Raw genomic sequence first — 20,633 nt, 5'->3', positions numbered from 1 at the left:
ACATTTTAGAACCTTTCACAGAAACTATTAATTACTACCTTTAGAAACTGGTGCAAGGCTAGGATTTCACACTCACAAGTAGTTTCACTCACAGTTTCACATTCCAGGTTACTTATAGTCATTACTTATTACCCTGTACCATTTGCTTGACAACGACATTAGTATATATGTCGAAACGTCGCATTCACTGAATAAAAGAAGTTGTATATCCATAAATGATAGTCCTCGTTCAACGCTGCATAACTTCAACTGATTTGTGACCTGGGCTATACTCGCAGGACCACACACCGGCACATGTAACACACATACCGGTTTCCCACTCTCCATTGCCGGCGAATTTCTTGGGCATTGGTCATGGGATTGAGTTGGTCATTGCGGTCAGTGGTCTTCCTCTGTCTTCCAGGTCTTGGACAGTCCTTAACTTAACCTCAAGTCGACTAACGCTGTGTGCCTAGCTCTGCGGCATGCAAGTCAATACCTGTACCTTTTTATTGTGTAATTACTGAAAGTCAATATGTAAGAAAGCTAAATGTTTAGTACTGTCGTCTTTGAAATCATGTCAGAAAACATACTGTAGTGCACATACTGCAATTGTGAAAATATAATCCTCTTTTGTTTGGCACCTTACAACACGTGAACATGCGACAATAAATTTTGAGTTATAGTGTGAGGCACGTGCTTGGTGTGTGGATTACAGTATGCTCAGGTATCATCGCGTGTTTAGACCAAAATTTGTACAATCGTCTTTAGAGCCAGTTGATACGTAATTTTATACTATGTTGTTCCCTGAGCATCAGGTGTTGCGATATTCAAATGCGTCATAAGAATGGCATGTGTGTACATGTCCAATATTCTTTCAAGCCAGTTCTCGTCATTTTTGTCATCAATATTCCCAATGTTACCAAGCCCAAGTATGTAGCATAACTACTATATTAGCTATAGTGTGTGACAGGGACCGTTTACGTGGCTTTGCGTGTGTTTTGGATCACGGTAATATTTGGACGGAATTTATCGATTTGTGGATCTGTGGAGCTTACATATCGAATCTCCAAACAAATGTCATCAGAATGGCCAGCTTGTATTTTACCGTCTAAGATCCTTCTGATAGTAAAAGTTATTTAAAACGCCGGGGTCAGATTTCAGATAAACAATATTTATAATGACCAGGACAAACATCTTCGTTACATATTTATCCCCTACAGTTCCAAACTTTTTTTTATTCAAATAATGGATCTTCAGGAGAAAGTCCCTACTACCCAAATCCGTAAACTAAAACCAAAATCTGTCCGTTAGCATTGTGAACAAACATGCCGAGAACCTGGAGGTTGAAGAGTTCAAAGGTGGGAAACTGTGGACGTACCACTGACTACTGAAAGTACAGACAGGAATACAGAACCTGTGAGTCTTAACACCATTGTTCCCAACCGTTATACTGGGCATTCAGGGCGGCCGTCCTTGAACGTACGTCTCGTAATCAGGGCCCCGTTTCACAAAACTCTCGTAAGCCTAAGATCTCGTAACTTTTCTCGTAGCATTTGCACCTCCTATGTTACAGTATGCCAGGAACGAGAGCTACGAGAAAAGTTACGACATCTTAGGCTTACGAGAGTTTTGTGAAACAGGGCCCTGCTCAGCAACCATGTGACCATATTGTATGGTGGGTATGCCATATCACTTTAAATCTTCCGTAATGTTAGCTGACAGACGGGTTTAGCGGGAGAGTTGGTCTGACCTGATCGATGCAGCTTATGTAAACCGGAAGCATATTTAAAGCTATAGCGAATGGGGTGTACATGTTGCAATAATAAAATCTACTGAACCACACGTTCAGTTGATGATTTTGGTTAATAGTGTGGTGAATGACTTGATGGTGAATATCACATTTTCTGTATCTGCAAAATATGCGCATTAAGATTATAATATCTACAATGTACTCTGTACCGCCCTATCCAGTCCTGCATACCCCAATAAACGCTGTAAGCCCTCGTCCACCACGGTACACCCAAACCGATTACCACACCTTATATACCCTACATGAACCTCACACCTGTGCACCTTACATGAATCCCACACCATAACCCCAAGCCGAACCTCACACCTGTACACCCTACATGAATCCTACATACATACACTCCACGTGAGTCCCGCATATGTAACACCCATATGAATCCCACATATAGACAACCCACATGAATCCTACATGTGTACAGCCCACATGAATTCCACATATGTACGACCCACAAGAATCCCACACCTGTACAACCACATGAATCCCACACCTGTACAACCCACATGAATCCCACATATGCACAGCCCACGTGAATCCCACATCTGTACAACCCACATGAATCCCACATATGTACAACCCACATGAATCCCACATATGTACGGCCCACAAGAATCCCACACCTGTACCGCATGAATCCCACATATGTACAACCCACATGAATCCCGCACCTGTGCACCCAGTCAAATCTCACACACCCGTGAGCTCTTGTATACATCTGTACACGCCATGCTTATAGACTGTATCGTTTTGCCTATCCAGTTAAGACTTTTAATGTTCCTAACATACCACATATAAATCCTAGATCACAGTGTGGACATACTGATGTAAACAAAACAATCAAACCCCTCGTAACGACAAACATAGATACTTATTCTTTTTATAAACAAGTCAACAAATACATCTCTCAGATTTCATCTAAATATTTGTTCTTGAGTGTCTAGGCAATATGGTACTTTCCTGGTGCGTGTGTGTGCGTGTGCGTGTGCGTGTGCGTGTGCGTGTGCGCCTGTGTCTGTAAGTGAGTATGCGAGTTTTTAGATTAAGCCGCTTGTAGCACTGCCAAAGAAATATCACGGCGTAGGACACCACAGATGGGCTTCACACATTGTACCCACGCAGGGAATCGAACCCGGACCTTGGGCGTGAGTGTCATTAAGTAGACGTGGAGGCTTAAAGTAAGGGGTTATACAATGCATGGCGCTCCCGTAATAAAGCGCCTGTAAAATGCACGTTATGTTTGTGATATGACATATGCATGTGGTACCATTCATCAAAATCTGAAATGTATTGGTGTAGGAATATGGACGGTGATACTGGCAGTATATAGCATTCGGATGAAATACTTAAAACATATAATAAAAACAAGCCCATATGGACACACATATAACACTTAGATGCCCAGCGTCTGGGGATCTCTCTCCATTCTACCTTAGAATATCAACTCAACCTCTGTTCATAGTCAAATGTCCAGGAAAGTTCCCGTACAGTACATATGGAGTAGTCTCCCTTTGTAAATATGTGTAAAAATGTTTAAATATGTCATTTTGAGTCAGGACTAACAATGTTTTTTTCAGGTATAGGTTAACAATGTTAAAACGACTTCCAATTATTCCGTATTTACAAAACAGTAAATCTATGATTCACAGTAAATACATTACTGCTGTTCAAAAATCCTTTTCACTAAAACAATGAAAAGGACTCAGATTCGTGTAGATTCACATCACTGGCAGTGTAAACTAAAGCACAAGACAACGACCATTACGAACAGCCATGTAGGTAACACTCGTATACAACAGTCAAAGGTGTTTCCCTTTCTTTTGAAGGGCCCACTTCAGAGTGTTGAGCAATGCAAGAAGTGAGACATCAGGACTTTCATCCGTGTAGACTTGTGAGATTCTAATTGAAATGCTATCCTCACTGAAGCGTCGAGGTTTCGTATACATCGGTGGAAACAGGTGTTCGTCTATCGGCTTTGCTTGCAGTAAGTGGGTATCCGGTAGAAAGTAACTGCTTGCATGGAACACCTCGATTCTACACACTTGAAGCGGGAGCTTCACCCTTTATAAAAAATATCATAGCACCGCGTGATACAAGTCAATATAAAATTTCGTAATAGTATAAAACTATAAATTATGATGATTATCTGTTCCTGATTAATTCTAATTTACAGGATAACTTGCTTCTATAATTCATTTGATTTTTAAAGAAGAAATAATACACTGTGATTCATTACATTACCTTTGAGTACACAAATTCCTTGTCAATGATTGGATTTGATGAAGAGCTGTGTTTTGACAGGGTGTTATCCTGGAAATTGCGTGGCTTCCTCGTGGATCTGACTACAATCAATTTCCCCTGGTGGTTGTAGGGGAGTGAGTACACTGGCTCCTCAGGGCTCCTCACCTGGGCAACACAGGGTAGGGAAGACGGCTTCTTCTTGAACAACGATCGATTTAGAAATCTGAAGGAGACAGGTATGCATTATGTAATTCCGACATTCTGTGCCTTGGTTTAATACCAGGTGAAATCATAGCATGATGCCTCCGTCAACACACAATATCCACCTAGTGGTGGAGTTAACCTACCTCTTACTGTATACAGCGAGGACAGCTCCTGTTAGGAAGCCACATGTGAGACCAAGGACCAGAAACACGTACGGCAGATAGTGATCCAAACCTGAAACACAAGACAGATCCTGTTTCAGACAGTGAGTGGTTCAGACTTGGAAATCGATGAGCGGATTGAGATTTAGACCAGAAACGTTGATAAGTTCAGAAATGAAACCAAGGCAGGTTTCGACAGTGGTTCACAGAGTCGTTCAGACAAACCGTGCGGTATTCAATGATTCACAGTGTCGTTCAGACAAACCGTGCATACAATGGTTCACAGTGTCGTTCAGACAAACCGTGCGGTATACAATGTTTCAAAGTGTCGTTCAGACAAACCGTGCGGTATACGGCGGTTCGAGCATAAAATAAACGAGAGAGAGAGAGGGGGGGGGGAGAGAGCGGTTCAGAAGTGATACACGGACGAGAGTGGGTTGATCGTAAAATATGTTGGACAGTAAGTGGTTCTAACTTACAATTTGCAGACGGGCTGGACTGTACAGGAAGTGCTGGTGTTGGAGGTGTAGTCGTTGGCGCTTCAGACGAGGACGACGAGGACGTTGGTTGTGTCTCTGAATAGCGACAGCTTGTATGTAAGTAGTGGAATGTAACCAAGATTCAAACAGAGGCAACGTACCGGAAAACTTTCATCACGTATACCGTTACAGATATGTTCAAATGTTCAATGATAAAAGTATAAACACCTACCACTGCATGTGACTTGAACTGTAGAACTCCCGGATGCTGACAAAACAAAACCAATGTGTTAGGGAAGTAGCATCATGCTGATATGTGTGAGTGAGTGAAATAAACACTAACGCAGCCTGCTAGAGCAATATTTGAGATATAAACAGGTGAGATTGTGGGAGCCAAAGCCTGGATGACACCCATAAATACGGGTATCTCTCTGGCAAACACAGACTATGACCAGAGCTAAACTGGGTGCCAACTCAGCAGTAAGTACACATATTTATGACGTTGCTACGTGCCGACCACTGCCAGAATGGCTTTGCGAAAGAGCTCAACAATGTTTCCCAACTTGGTGTGGGTCATGTATAGTGTCTCAAACTAACATCCTGCACAGAATATGTGTAAACTTGAAGACACTACTATCGAAAAGGCATGTCATATTTGTTTTGCGGTCAGCCACCGCCAGATACAGTCATATGAGGTATATGGTTCATCTTGTTCGACGTTTTCCAATACAAACATCCTACTTTCACATTAAATATATGACGCTTGGATTATAAAAAAAATGAGAAAACTTTCCCTACCTGAAACATGTTTCGTCGTGGGAAACTGATGAAAAAAGTGATGAGATTTAAAACAATATGTTTTAAGGCTAAAGAGATATATGACCGATATATAAGCTCTGTTGTGCCAAATACGTGATACGTCACCTTCTACTTTGACCCAGATACTGTGTGGACGACTCGCGCTGTCCATGTCCAGGTGTACACTCCATTCTGATATCTGGAACTCCCTCGTCTGCATGAACTGGATGTCGTCGCCACTGACAGTGAGAAATGTGTTGTCCTTCTCTCTCAAGGTCAGTATGCTCTGGCCTTCCCCTAGCCGGACATCGAGCAGCTGGACGTGGTTACCTCCCTTTACAGTACACGAACATGTCTCACTTGGGGACGTCATCGTCTGACCCAGACCGATGTAGACACGTGGTCCGGTTCTTGACTGCTTCCGGCATAATGTCACTGACTCCTCCTCTGAATTACAATGGCACCAACTACTTACTGCCGCCATGTAAACAGAATATTGCTTATTGCTGCATTAAAAATCAAACAAACACCTCAGCGTGACATGTTTCCACATTTCCAGGCAATTTTCTCCTAATGATTGACTAGCTGTTTGTCGGTTGTGTGAGTGAGTGAAGAACATTTACTATAAGCAAGTATAAGCTTTGTTATGGTGCCCTGATAATAGTCGGGACAGAATGTACCATTACTGAAAGCATGAGCACATCAGTGTGGATTCACACCAGTGGAAGACAATGGACACACTGCAGACTTCACACTACCTGACCAACAGGTCCTCTAGAGTTCCACCACAAGCACGTTATTGGCAGCCCACGCTGATTATAGCTGAAACTATTTAAATGATTTTGACGATCTTCTAATTCTGGAATACCTCTGAATGTTCCTGATTGTGCATGCCACTGTCATTACAATACTGCATCCAATGAACTAATTTTGCTACTTTGTTTCAAAGAAATGATCTGTGTCAAAACAACAACCAACTAATTACCTTTCACACATTCGTAGTTGACCAGCACGGCTGACGTGCGGAGTCCCCCTAAGGTGGTGTTCTTGAGGTTGTGGAGGTGGGTGCCCAGACTCTCCAAGAGACAGTATCGCCTCTGACTGCACTCCTTTAGAACGTCGCGCAGCGCAGACTGGTACACAGTCTTCTGCTGAGTATCACTCTGGTCTAACAAACACCCTCCGATATCGTACAGTTTGTCATCTCTCTTGTATTCACAACACCCATCGCCGTTTGGACTACAGTCTGTTTCAGTTCTTTGCAAAAGCTTCAAAACTAACATTTCTTCATTCCGAGAACATTTTAATATTGACGGTTCTGTTTTGTAGTGACAAACATTTCTTTCATATCCCCGTTGTACGGCCTCTGGTTCACACTTTGATATAACTGTAAAAAGGGAACACAACGATTACAGCATATTGACGAGAGAAAATTTGAAATCTAAGGTTGTCTCACGACTGACTCGATAAGTATTGTTATATTCAGAACCGAACGCATTATACAGACGTGTTAATTAATACAGACGATTTCTGAGTAAACTGAAAGAAAGAAAGACATTTTTATTCCTGTTACCAGCACTGTTCACTGCCATAATGGATTGATGATAAAACACACGGATCATAATAATATGTGTAGATTATGTAGATACAAGTAAAGCATCACTTAAGTTTCCTATCGTCAGTACGCATACAGGTGTCACACGTATCTTGTACTGGCGGTACGTGTTACTAATATACATTTAATTGCACAAGTTACCTATAACAAATATCCTAACACTACCGGTACGTGCTGTTCCCGACTACTGTTGGTTGTATGGCGTTGTCCACAGGGACGCCATGATACAGGCTGACTACACACCGAGCCCACCTGTCCTTGCTGTACTACTAAATACCGGACGCCAGGATACAGGTTGACTACACACCGAGCCCACCTGTCCTTGCTGTACTACTAAATACAGGACGCCAGGATACAGGTTGACTACACACCGAGCCCACCTGTCCTTGCTGTACTACTAAATACCGGACGCCAGGATACAGGCTGACTACACACCGAGCCCACCTGTCCTTGCTGTACTACTAAATACCGGACGCCAGGATACAGGCTGACTACACACCGAGCCCACCTGTCCTTGCTGTACTACTAAATACCGGACGCCAGGATACAGGCTGACTACACACCGAGCCCACCTGTCCTTGCTGTACTACTAAATACCGGACGCCAGGATACAGGCTGACTACACACCGAGCCCACCTGTCCTTGCTGTACTACTAAATACCGGACGCCAGTATACAGGCTGACTACACACCGAGCCCACCTGTCCTTGCTGTACTACTAAATACCGGACGCCAGGATACAGGCTGACTACACACCGAGCCCACCTGTCCTTGCTGTACTACTAAATACCGGGCGCCAGGACACAGGCTGACTACACACCGAGTCCACCTGTCCTTGCTGTACTACTAAATACAGGACACCAGGATACAGGCTGACTACACACCGAGCCCACCTGTCCTTGCTGTACTACTAAATACCGGGCGCCAGTACACAGGCTGACTACACACCGAGTCCACCTGTCCTTGCTGTACTACTAAATACCGGGCGCCAGGATACAGGCTGACTACACACCGAGCCCACCTGTCCTTGCTGTACTACTAAATACCGGACACCAGGATACAGGTTGACTACACACCGAGCCCACCTGTCCTTGCTGTACTACTAAATACCTGACACCAGGATACAGGTTGACTACACACCGAGCCCACCTGTCCTTGCTGTACTACTAAATACAGGACACCAGGATACAGGTTGACTACACACCGAGCCCACCTGTCCTTGCTGTACTACTAAATACCGGACGCCAGGACACAGGTTGACTACACACCGAGCCCACCTGTCCTTGCTGTACTACTAAATACCGGACGCCAGGACACAGGCTGACTACACACCGAGCCCACCTGTCCTTGCTGTACTACTAAATACCGGACACCAGGCAAGGCAATAAGTACTAAGCATTGTTATAGGTGAGGGTTGGTGTTGGAGTGGGAGGGCTGGAGTAGGTGTTCTTGTGGTAGGTCTGGGGTAGGTGTTTGGGGTGTATGTGGAGTTTGGGGAGGGGAAGAGGTGGGTGTTGGAGTGGGGGAGGGGTAGGTGTAGGAGTGGGAGGTAGGTAGGTGTTGGAGTGGGTGGGGGTGAGGTGTTGGAGTGCGGGGCGGGTGGTGTATGTGTTGGAGCGATGGGCTAGGTGTTGGAGCGGTTGGGTAGGTGTTGGAGCGTGGGCGGGTGTAGTAGGTGTTGGAGCGATGGGCAAGGTGTTGGAGCGGTTGGGTAGGTGTTGGAGTGGCAGGGGGGTAGGTGTTGGAGCGGTGGGGTGGGCGTTGGCGTGGGAGGGGGTAGGCGTTGGAGCGGGAGAGGGGAGTTGGTTTTGGAGTGGTTGTGGGGATGGTGATAGTTGGTCTTGTAGGTGTGGGATATCGGACTTGGTATTATCAGGTGTGAACATATGTCGCTGATTTATTCATCGTTTGTGGTGTCATATTATATAAACTACGTGTATATGTGAATGTTTGAGTCTGGAATAAGGAACATAATCTTTAACCCTTATAATAAGAAACGAGAAATGCCTGGTAGTGGTCTGTGTAATAAGTTGTGTTCCCTTCTCTTTAAAATTAAACATATCTGCAACTACCCTTATACCTAAGATAAAACATAGCTGCTCGCACACTTAGACTTGTCAACACATCTATGCGTGTATTTAATAAAAGGTAGTTACAACCTACATTTGCACAAAATACAAATGTATGTACAGCATTTTCAGCAATTTCCTAAATAAAATCTCCGATCGTATCATCAGAGAGATGTTGTCAGTGTAACAAGATTTTAGTGTTTTGGCACATTATTATGCACGTATATTTACAAGGTAAATAAACCGTCAAATACATCCGTGTGATATAGACGTGCATTAACTATACCGACGATATATTAAGTTGAGTGTACAACGAGTGCGATGTTATCTCTCTGCACCCTGAAATAAACCGTTAGCTCTCACGGACGAAGTTTTCAAACTTCGAAAGAAATGTTACACAATCAGCTGGCGTGACCTGGACGCTAACCCTGAAACCCCACCTCCTTCTCTCCACCCCCTACAAGTGCATACATTAAAACAAACGTATATCTTTGATTACCTTGGCTTGGCAGCAACATTAACACCAGAACTGCTTCTATAAGGTTGCCACTTTCCATCACTACACGCAAACATCAGCACGTTTCCTGTAGTTCAAGGTGACTGAAATTTATGCGGTGATTTGACCTAGTTAGTTAAGCCTGTGATAGAAAACATGAGTCAACAGGAAATAGTGACAAGGGAATTTACGGGGGGCATTGAACAGTTCGTCCCGTGCAAGAGATCAACACTCAGCATACTTCTTGAAGGTGTTGCTTGAAATTATTTTTGCACATTGCTGATTGCATCCCAGATTCATGACGGTCAAACCACTAAACCGTTCAAATGGCTGAATGATTATAAATATGCAATATGCTCAAGAGATAGGACTGAAAATATATTAATATAAATAAATAAATAAATAAATAAATAAATAAATAAATAAATAAATAAATAAATAAATAAATAAATAAATAAATAAATAAATAAATAAATAAATAAATAAATAAATAAATAAATAAATAAATAAATAAATAAATAAATAAATAATGCTCCTAGGGTGGAGGCATGGCGTCACGGTGTAGTCAAGTCAAGCGTTTTTACCTCCCAGTGTAGTGATCGAGCGAGCGAGGTTTCCGGTGCTTTAAGCAATGTTCCAGAAGTGTTACAGCGAGGGACTGAAATGAAGACAACGATTGGCATGAATGTCGAACTCGACACATCGGAGTATAAGTATAGGGCTAGCTGACCGTCAATTTCACCACTTTCTTCCAGACGTGAGCATCATTTGAAACACGAAACACATCTACTGGGCTGAAACAGTTGTCAAGAAATAGCAAACATCAATCACAAAATTAACTCGGTAATTAGTTGTCGCTCTAATCAAGCTGTTCCTGTAATCTGACTGTGATGCTACAAAACAACTACCTGTTATCTGATTGTGATGTTACTACACAACTACCTGTTATCTGATTGTGATGTTACTACACAACTACCTGTTATCTGACTGTGATGCTACAACACAACTACCTGTTATCTGATCGTGATGTTACTACACAACTACCTGTTATCTGACTGTGATGCTACAACACAACTACCTGTTATCTGATTGTGATGTTACTACACAACTACAACAATGTACCTGTTATCTGATTGTGATGCTGCAATACAACTACATAGGATCTGATTGTGATGGATGTGCTCTAAGTTATCTGGGGGAAAGAAAGAGGGGTGTGTGGGTGGTGCCCACCCCCTTTCGTCCTGAAACGTTTATTGAACGACCCGTGAAAACGAACACACACACGCACGCACGCACGCACGCACGCACGCACACACGCACACGCGCGCACACACACATACCCAAAAAATCCTTTTTTCAGAAAGCTCTACCTGCCGCTGGTTATAAATTTACATGTCACCTATAGGATTGTGTGTAAAGGACTACATAGATCCAGCTATGATGTCACTGGCAGCTGTAGTCAGTCGTGTGCGACATGTGCGTAGTTCGAAGACTATGGGAACTACGCTAAGTACGGTAACTACGGTAACTACCGTCGGTAAGGACTGATAGACTGGCTCCAGTCTCAGCCTTCATCTACCTGTCTGATCACTCACAGCCAGTACTTAAACGGTATTCTGAATTATATTGATTAATATATATAGCGTCACATGACTGGGGAGTTTTGCTTCTTTAAAGCGTGATCAAAGCGCCATTGGTGTTGATCGATGTTCCCGATATCCATCACTGGTTTGGTGTCAGCTACCGGAGATAATAACTGATGGTCTAATGGCTGCTAATAACACAAATAAGACCAAAGCATGGGAATAATGGTCATTATCTATACAGTTCAGGGTTATACAGCAGTTAACATATGAAAGGACGACTGAAACTAAGGTCTGACACCGGGTGTACGCTTAAGGGGTTCGGGTCCTGTACACCGTCATTCCTTCTGGGCACTACTATTTGGTGTTCTGAGAGGTGGAAACTGGGACATGAAAATGCAAACAGTTACAGGAAATATAACAGGAAAATGTTTTAGAACGATGCAAGTTGTCTCTGAACTTTGAAACTTCGCTAAACTATACAAAGCACAATTTAAACACAACCTTTGAGGTAAAGGATGGACAACTTTCAACACTGAAACATACTTGCAAAGGGAATGGCCGTATTGCTGTTTTGTCCACGGATATAGGGCATTCTTAGAGGCATGTTTGGACATTCAGAGTTATCGTTCCTTGATAATAGTTCTAGAATGTTTTCATCTCCATGCCTGTTTAGATTGGATTATCAAAGTCAGAAGCAGCTGGTGGATCTGTTCCACAGCCAGATGAAGGATGCAGATACCGATATTCAGCAATGACACATACAGAAGCTGTGTCAATCTGCCAGTCATCAATAGTATCAAACCCCAATGAACAATAGTAACCCTGGTCGTCACAGTCATCAATGGTATCAAACCCCAATGAGCAATAGTAACCCTGGTCGTCACAGTCATCAATGGTATCAAACCCCAATGAGCAATAGTAACCCTGGTCGTCACAGTCATCAATGGTATCAAACCCCAATGAGCAATAGTAACCCTGGTCGTCACAGTCATCAATGGTATCAAACCCCAATGAGCAATAGTAACCCTGGTCGTCACAGTCATCAATGGTATCAAACCCCAATGAGCAATAGTAACCCTGGTCGTCACAGTCATTTCCAGGTGCGGGGTGAGGGTCAGTTCTGGATTCGATCCTCAACCCAACTGGGTACAGGGGTGTCGAAAGACACTTCCGCGTACAATGACCTGCCATTGTCTCTACATGGACGATAATCCCTAATATGACGGATACAAGGGTTGGTGAGATAATCTCTAATGTGAAGGATACAAGGGTTGGTGAGATAATCTCTAATATGAAGGATACAAGGGTTGGTGGGATAATCCCTAATATGACAGACACAAGGGTTGGTGAGATTTTCAAATGAATTGCTGTTTTAATGGGGATGTTTTTGTTATGTTTGGACGTGCAATCTTTCTAGACGCAAATACAGTGTAACAAATTGGTTTTAGATCATTGATTATAAACCTTACCATGTTCCTTGGGTCGTGCTGAATATAAGATCTACGGTCGAGTTTAGGATTGTGTTTTACACCTAAACGTGTTTAGTTTGAAAATGATGGAAAAGATCCAGAGAGTCCTACTGAATTCATCAAAGATAAACATAGACCGTGATATATATCATGTTCTGTAATAATTATTTGAGCGTTAATCGGGGAACAGATTTATCATAGTGTGGATAGCTTTAACGGCTAAAATAAGGTCTGCCATAGTAATCACTAGTTCACTAGTAGCTCTATGGCCATCGTATCTTGTATGATGGGTCTACTATCAGTCATTCAGCACCATACGTATGGATGAAGACCCGGGACGGGCCTCCAACAACTCAGACTGTTACAGCTGTGCGTCGCCTATAACGACACTTAGTTTTCATTAACCATGTGAAGATCCACTGAACCACAAAAGATATTGTGGAGATATAGTGTAGGTTTTGCAGGAAGAAATATCTAGACTCAGTCTCCCGCCACCATGTGTCTCGTGTATCGACGTTATAAAGACAGGAGTTCAGTCCCTTCCACCCACTCGCGTTATATACCGGTAACTTAGGGTAAGTCAAGCCAACACACAATAAATGTCTCAGACACGGAGGAGGTGTACACAATTTGGTTTAAACATATTTACTTCCAAAACATGCCCTTGTCCTTATTGTGAAAACATACCCTATCGTTCTGGTCCTCTCTTTCATCTCATCTCATTGATGTACATAATTACTCATATCCTCTTTTTATCTCGTGCTTGTACATACTTATTTACATATCTGGTTTCCTGCACATCAATATATATATACTGTACTGTTCACTGTTTTATTTTCCACCTGACAAATGGACAAAGCCCAGCCCAGAAACGTTTTGCAAAATGAACCAAGAAGTTGTCATCCAGAAGATCTGTCTCGTGTTACCACACCAACCCCTAAACTGCATGTGAAGAATCTCATACTGTTTATCTGACTACCGCTCCGCAATACAATTGCACATGACTTATAGGTATAACAATCGTGAGGAGAAAAGCATGCTATTAACAAACAATAAACAATAGCTTTCTGCACAATTTGGGCGTACAATCCTATTTGTTGTTTCTTAAACAAGATAACAGGAAGAGAGGACGCTGTACATATATCCTTTGTTCAGCTGGTGGAGATCCTCCTGCTACCCCTTCGTCAAGTGCAATGGTACACGCCAGTTGGCGTTGTTGTCATGTCATACGGAGAGACAGTTGGGTCACAACACAAGCTGTACCGGATTACCTATAATGATGGTTGTCCATATTGGACAGGGAGGCGCGCAACACCAGAGTGGGGCCGTTAAAAGTGACTTCAATCGTTTCACACAATACAGAAAACAAGCACTTCGGTACATTATAAAAACCTAATGTGTTTGAAATTCAGAGACATGCTGTACTGAATTGATGGCGACAAAATTTCAATTGGAACCGAACGCATATGCCACCCAATGTATGGCCGGTGGGGTAGCCAAATGGTTAAGGCATTCGTTCGTCACACCGAAGACCCGGGTTCGATTCCCCACATGGTAACAATGTTCAAAGCCCATTTCTAGTGTTCCCTGTCGTTATTTAGCTAGAATATTGCTAAAGCGGAGTAAAACCATACGCACTCACTCATTCCAACGGTATCCGAAGGTGCCTGAATTCCTCAACTGTGCCATGCATATATACATGTATATACAGTACATTACACATTACACGTTATGCTTCTGTCTGCTAAAGTGAGTCGTAGACGATATTGGAGCTTCCCGTGTTGGTAGTGCTGTGCATTATACATAACACGTGCTATTTGCCCCTCCTTACCTTAGGGTGTTGGTTGGTACTGATCGAAGATGTTCCGTTTGCGGCACAGCTTATTTTTATTTGATTTTAAAACATTCTCCGATGAAACACCGAGACAATATTAAACTAGAAATGTGTAATGTGATCTATAATCTTGCCCCGACTGACGGTAACGGCAAAGGGGTCGGATGCGAGTTTGCTCGCGCTTTAATTATCTTGTTTCAGGGGAAAACTCTACTTTATGACTGTACGGAGCGAGGTAGATCAATGTTTATCACTTTTCAAAATCACTTCCAACAGATGAATACACACTGACGGTAGCTGAACTTCACATTTAATTTTCACAGTCTAGTTACGTTGAGACTCAATCCAACCTGTCTCCACCCATCTAATAAACAAGAATTATACGTCCATGCTCTGTCAATAGACTTAAAGAAGCATGTTCTCAATACACCGACTCTAGCTTGTTTAGATCTCACTGCTTCAGGTGTATGCTACCTACACAATAGGTTGGGCGTGAACCCCCGGCTATTGAAACAGCACCATTCATGCTGCAGCGCGCTTCGTTGCCACGTGAATTAACTTCCAGCTGAATGAGAAGACACACCCAGCTGTTACAATGACACCGCTGTACTGTGTACATCAAGTGTGATTATTTAATCAGCATTATGGATAAAGTTCAGAAGTGCAATTCCAATATGCTGAGAATTTAAATTGAGTTCGCCTTGTAGTGATAGAGAAGTAGATGATGGCGGGATGATGTAGTGAGTGAGTGAGTATGTTTTCAAGTCGCTTTTGCCATATTCACATACAACATATGTCATATTTGGGATTTCACTTTCTTAGTAAAGTACAAATTCTAGTACTTTTTTCGGTTGAGTCCCATCCGGGATTCGAACCCGCACCCTCAGAGTCAGGCACCTAATCGCCAGCACACAAAGTCAGCCGCCTAGCCCGCTCAGCCACCGCGACTTCCACAACTTTGTGTGCTGGCGATTAGGTGCCTGACTCTGAGGGTGCGGGTTCGAATCCCGGATGGGACTCAACCGAAAAAAGTACTAGAATTTGTACTTTACTAAGAAAGTGAAATCCCAAATATGACATATGTTGCATTTGACCACTTTCTAAATGGCATCGTGTAATCATAGCTTTCGGCCGTGGGAGCCGTGCCAATTTACACTCATCAGAGGGGTACACAAAGTAAGCAGTCTAGACTACCAGTTGTCCGACTTTCATTTTGTGGAAGTCGCGGTGGCTGAGCGGGCTAGGCGGCTGACTTTGTGTGCTGGCGATTAGGTGCCTGACTCTGAGGGTGCGGGTTCGAATCCCGGATGGGACTCAACCGAAAAAAGTACTAGAATTTGTACTTTACTAAGAAAGTGAAATCCCAAATATGACATATGTTGCATTTGACCACTTTCTAAATGGCATCGTGTAATCATATTCACATACAGTATACACATGGGAAAGCGATCCGGGGACGTTTAGCGCGAAGAGCGAACGCTTGCAACACGAGGCTGTGTGTTCAGTTCTTCATCGTGACGGTACCAAGAGTCCACCATATGTAAAACATGAGGAGATATCAGTTGTTCAGTCATGCCAGTGTTGGCTTTTCGTTTCAGCATCAGATATCGGACACACTCTGTCGTGACTCAGTGGCCATGTCTCACTGGAGTACAGTGACCTGTGGTCAATACCTATATGGCGCAATTAGGCTAGACCAGTAGCCACACGCGCGGCACGCGCACTGTGAGAGAGCGAGGTCTTTTCAAACCCCGTTTAATCTCGTCCATGTACAACATAAACAAGGCAAAGGTGACCTTTGTCGCCGCATGATTGTCAGGATATGTATTGTGTGGAAAAAGACAGAACAATTCTAGTTTATTAAATTATTTATTCAAAGTGTAGTGTAAAACGGGTGCGGTTGTATAAACATAAAACATCCTTCCTTGGAAATACTTGTAACACATTTACTACCAGCAAGAACGCATACAGTAATCTTTCAAGTTACTTTTGTTTTTGCTGTTTTCGGTGGAAACGTCTTGAAGCACAAATGCAAACATGTTTCAAGAAGTGAACGAGATCATGTAGTCAACAAACGCATCTAACAATCACGGAGCTCCTTGCAGCAAAGACTCGCATGACTCCCTATCATCAACATGCGAATCAAACTCCACACACTGTCATATTGTGTGCCGGTGAGCGTGCCAGTGAGCACGTCAAAATGTGTGCAGTCTGTACCTGTGTATCTCACAAGACATATAACGGTTCTGTTGCGATCCGACGAAGCACTGTCTTTGTCTTTTTTGACAACACCGTTATTGCTAGTGTCTCTTCTCCAGGACAGGGGCGTTTGGAATCGCCCGACACTCAAACACCTTAGGCCATTTTCAAAACATGAACTTTATCCAGAGTTACAGATATCAGTTACCTCTCTTCCGGAATCTCCGAAACAGTCTTCGACATTTTTTAGACGTCATTGACGACGAAATGGCGTTCTCAAATACTTGTCTTACACCTTCATTTGTCTTAGACGAGCACTCCAAGTATCCAGCAGCTCCCATTCTGGCAGCCATTGCCACTCCTTCACGGTACTTCACCGGTCCCTGCTTTATACAGGTCACATTGGCGTTTTCATAGTCCTCCCTCAGGTCCGACTTGGTGCCCACAAGCAGGATGGGTACATTCCCGCAGAAATCTCTCACTTCAGGTACCCACGTGTGTTCCACGTTCTGAAGACTGTCTGGGTTGTCCACGGAGAAGCAGACGAGAACCACATCAGTATCCGGGTAACTGATGGGGCGCAGACGATCATAGTCTTCTTGTCCGGCTGTGTCAAACAGTGACAGTTTAACCTGGGCAACACAGTGGGTTCATTAGACAATCTGAGTGAATGTTATCAATAGTGTCGTAAACACGTCTCCTTAAGCTTTAGGAAACAAACGAGAGGTGTTCGAGAGAACGAACTGGATGTATCCTTTGTCACTGGGAGGAATAACATGTGTTCACATCGACTGCAGCTTAATATTTTTCTAACTCTGACTCAAGACAAAATGTCGGCACCGACGGCGACACAGCAAATAGTGACATGATAAAAACTGTAACTAGGTAAAGGTCTGTTAAGTTTGACAGTATTAGTCTACAAATATCATGCCGACTGTGGCGGTAAACAAAAACACCCTCATTCGTCAGAACAGAATACGTACTGTTTTATTCTTGTAGACAACCTCTGTGACATCGGAGTCGAAGACGGTGGGGAGATAGCCGTTGGTGTGGAACACTCCCTTGTTGAATCTGTAGAGGAGGCAAGTCTTGCCACATTCCCCGTCACCAACCACAACCAGCTTCTTCCGGATGACGGAGTGACCCTCCTCAACCTCTGACATACAAACACATTTGTTAATATTACACCACCATAATACAAACACATTTAGTAAACAGTTCAATGTTTTAGAATAACAAAAACTTCACAAACAACTCGGTGAGGGTTATACAAAGCGCCAACAATACAAACGCCTATCACATTTACAAGTACAGCAACAGAAGCATTGGACTTCAGGACGCTGAAGTGAAGGGCGAGGACTTTACACAACGCCCTGTCGTGGGTGTTGGAAGGGTGGTGGACATGTGTCATGTAATGGCTCTGGTGCAGACTGGATGAACACTGACGCAAATCTAGCCAGCAGGGTCTTCTTTCGAAACTAGCAACTACATGCAGTCAGATTTTCCAAAGCAAAAAGTACGCAATACAAGAGTTAGTTTTAGCAACTTTAAGCAATATTCTAGTAATAACACGGCGGGGACACCAAAAATCGGCTTCACATACTAAGGCCATGTATGAAATTGAACCCGGGTCTTCAGCGTGACAAGCGAACGCCTTAACCACTTGGCTACCCCAAGGTCCATCACGGTTAACAAACAGATCAATGTATTTACCGTTATACCTGTGAAGTGGACTGACTACACCTTGGTACAAAACCAGCGACGAAGGGACACCGCAGTTTTGCATAGACAGAATCGTTAACAACCGATACATAATATAATCATGAGATGATAGTATTAATTGTCAAATACAGACTGGGAATGTTGTAGAAGTGAGGGTCATATGAGCGCGCCTATCATTTGTGTAAAGTAAATATTAAAATATATCTGAATATCAAGTCAGTATGTTAAATAGTGAGTGTTCGCTTTGTCTATTTAGTTTGCACTACAGTAGGTATATTCCATTACTCAAAAACTTCCATATATGTCAATCAATATATTTTGCTCAAAAATGTGTTTTCTTTACATGAGTAAGTGAATGTCAAACCCAGTAACGCCCATGCCGGTTTAGGTTGTCTATCCAGGTGCTCCATCCTACCTATTTATGACAAACAAACGTACGTTAGGATATAATTATTCACATGTCGAAAATCAGCTGGTAACTAAACTCTCACTCACCTAATGGTTTCACACAACGGAACATATTTCTGCTATCTAATCCAAGGTAGGGTATACATCGGTACTGGTGTTCCGTCGTCGGACATAAATCCCACATCGTGCTGTCGCCGCGGTATATATGCTACAGTCGGACGGCCGAAAATAGCTCGGAATATCATTGGATAACTTGAGACAAAGTTTATTTATATCGCAAAGCGTCGCAACACAGATATAAGCAAAAATACATACATTCGAGTTTAGTAAGATACCGCAAATAAGCGCAGGTTTACTAATCATACTAACAATATGTGTGTATATATACTAAGGTTTCATTTAGTGTTGCATGCGTTGACGAACTGTAGAATATAATGTCGTCGAACGCAAAGGGAGCTAACTCTATTTCGCAAGGCGTTTCCCAGTGACTTTGTACAGCTCGGCTGTGGACTTGGGTGTGGTTGTTTTCGCATTGTTCGTGTTGAATGATGACACGTGGAGCCGTCGGCAAAGAGATTTACGACAGGATTAAATACATGCTGACTGACACAAAGAATAACATAAGCAAAGAGGGAACCGCCCTGTCTGAATCGTTTACACATTTCCTGCAGGCTTTATCTGCACTATTTATTTTATTGAGAGAGAAAATTTTAGTTTTTGAGAGATACTCCCCAAATTTCTTGGTGATTTCTATCGAACTATGGGAGAATGCTACCCAGTTGTGGTAACCTAGCAACGCTTTGTCTGCATGGTTGGGAGATTTGCTCGGTCTGCCTTCATGTGCGTACAATAATTACAAATGTGTGTTACTAAATGCACCATGATCTAAAGTCAGTAAGGCAGGTATTTATTTACCGATGAAAGCCAGACTACACGAGGTGTATTAATATACATATTCCCAGGTCAGATGAAAGTAAATTTATCATAATCCTTTGGTTGTTTTTAATGCATAATTCTGCCATGTTTTTGTCGGCTGAGTTAATCAGTCATTGTCGTGCCACTGAGAACAGTTTTACTGTGAATGGATACATGCATACTTGCTCAAGCATGTGTGCAGCTCTGACTGTTCATAATTGTTTGATTTACATATTTTAAAACCTGTCTAGTTAACAGGCATACTTTGTCATGTGGCGAGGCTGCGTGACCGGACGGTGATATATACATGGAAACAAATATCGCAACATCCCATGCGTTACATGGTGTCTACGCGTTACCATTAACTGTAGTAAAATAACTTATCCAAGCCCCAATCTAATTATCTACGTTACCATTAACTGTAGTAAAATAACTTATCCAAGCCCCAATCTAATTATCTACGTTACCATTAACTGTAGTAAAATAACTTATCCAAGCCCCAATCTAATTATCTACGTTACCATTAACTGTAGTAAAATAACTTATCCAAGCCCCAATCTAATTATCTACGTTACCATTAACTGTAGTAAAATAACTTATCCAAGCCCCAATCTAATTATCTACGTTACCATTAACTGTAGTAAAATAACTT

General features: G+C 42.7%; 2 protein-coding genes across 2 annotated transcripts; both read right to left on the bottom strand.

The window, feature by feature from the left end:
• Window positions 1-2,638: 2,638 nt before the first annotated feature.
• Window positions 2,639-9,978, bottom strand: LOC137286592 (uncharacterized). Its single transcript, XM_067818537.1, has 8 exons — window positions 9,852-9,978; window positions 6,655-7,056; window positions 5,796-6,116; window positions 5,104-5,139; window positions 4,872-4,967; window positions 4,375-4,465; window positions 4,028-4,250; window positions 2,639-3,847 (listed from the first exon to the last, which is right to left on the bottom strand). Exons 1-8 carry the CDS (start codon window positions 9,907-9,909, stop codon window positions 3,821-3,823), a joined length of 1,254 nt encoding a protein of 417 aa, XP_067674638.1. The 5' UTR covers window positions 9,910-9,978; the 3' UTR covers window positions 2,639-3,820.
• A 6,615-nt stretch (window positions 9,979-16,593) lies between these two features.
• LOC137286994 (ras-like GTP-binding protein rhoA) lies at window positions 16,594-19,290 on the bottom strand. The gene is made up of 3 exons (XM_067819070.1): window positions 19,154-19,290; window positions 17,920-18,092; window positions 16,594-17,568 (listed from the first exon to the last, which is right to left on the bottom strand). The coding sequence occupies exons 1-3, from the start codon at window positions 19,248-19,250 to the stop codon at window positions 17,137-17,139; spliced, it is 702 nt and encodes a 233-aa protein (XP_067675171.1). The 5' UTR covers window positions 19,251-19,290; the 3' UTR covers window positions 16,594-17,136.
• Between the last annotated feature and the right edge of the window lie 1,343 nt (window positions 19,291-20,633).

This window comes from Haliotis asinina, chromosome 6, assembly GCF_037392515.1.
Source record: "Haliotis asinina isolate JCU_RB_2024 chromosome 6, JCU_Hal_asi_v2, whole genome shotgun sequence".
NCBI lineage: Eukaryota > Metazoa > Mollusca > Gastropoda > Lepetellida > Haliotidae > Haliotis > Haliotis asinina.
The sequence above is the reverse complement of the archived record's forward strand: the minus strand, read 5'-3'. Positions and strand labels throughout refer to the sequence as shown.

Bases quoted from the DNA above. Each gene is read 5' to 3' on its own strand.
- LOC137286592 (XM_067818537.1), bottom strand. From the start codon at position 9,909: ATGGAAAGTGGCAACCTTATAGAAGCAGTTCTGGTGTTAATGTTGCTG. The intron at 6,117-6,654 runs GTAATTAGTTGG...ATTGTAATTCAG, and splicing joins CAACTACGAATGTGTGAAAG to AGGAGGAGTCAGTGACATTA. The intron at 4,466-4,871 runs GTAAGTTAGAAC...CTTGTGTTTCAG, and splicing joins GTCCAGCCCGTCTGCAAATT to GTTTGGATCACTATCTGCCG.
- LOC137286994 (XM_067819070.1), bottom strand. From the start codon at position 19,250: ATGTGGGATTTATGTCCGACGACGGAACACCAGTACCGATGTATACCC. The intron at 18,093-19,153 runs GTGAGTGAGAGT...TTTGTATGTCAG, and splicing joins CCGTTGTGTGAAACCATTAG to AGGTTGAGGAGGGTCACTCC. The intron at 17,569-17,919 runs GTACGTATTCTG...TGTGTTGCCCAG, and splicing joins TTGTCTACAAGAATAAAACA to GTTAAACTGTCACTGTTTGA.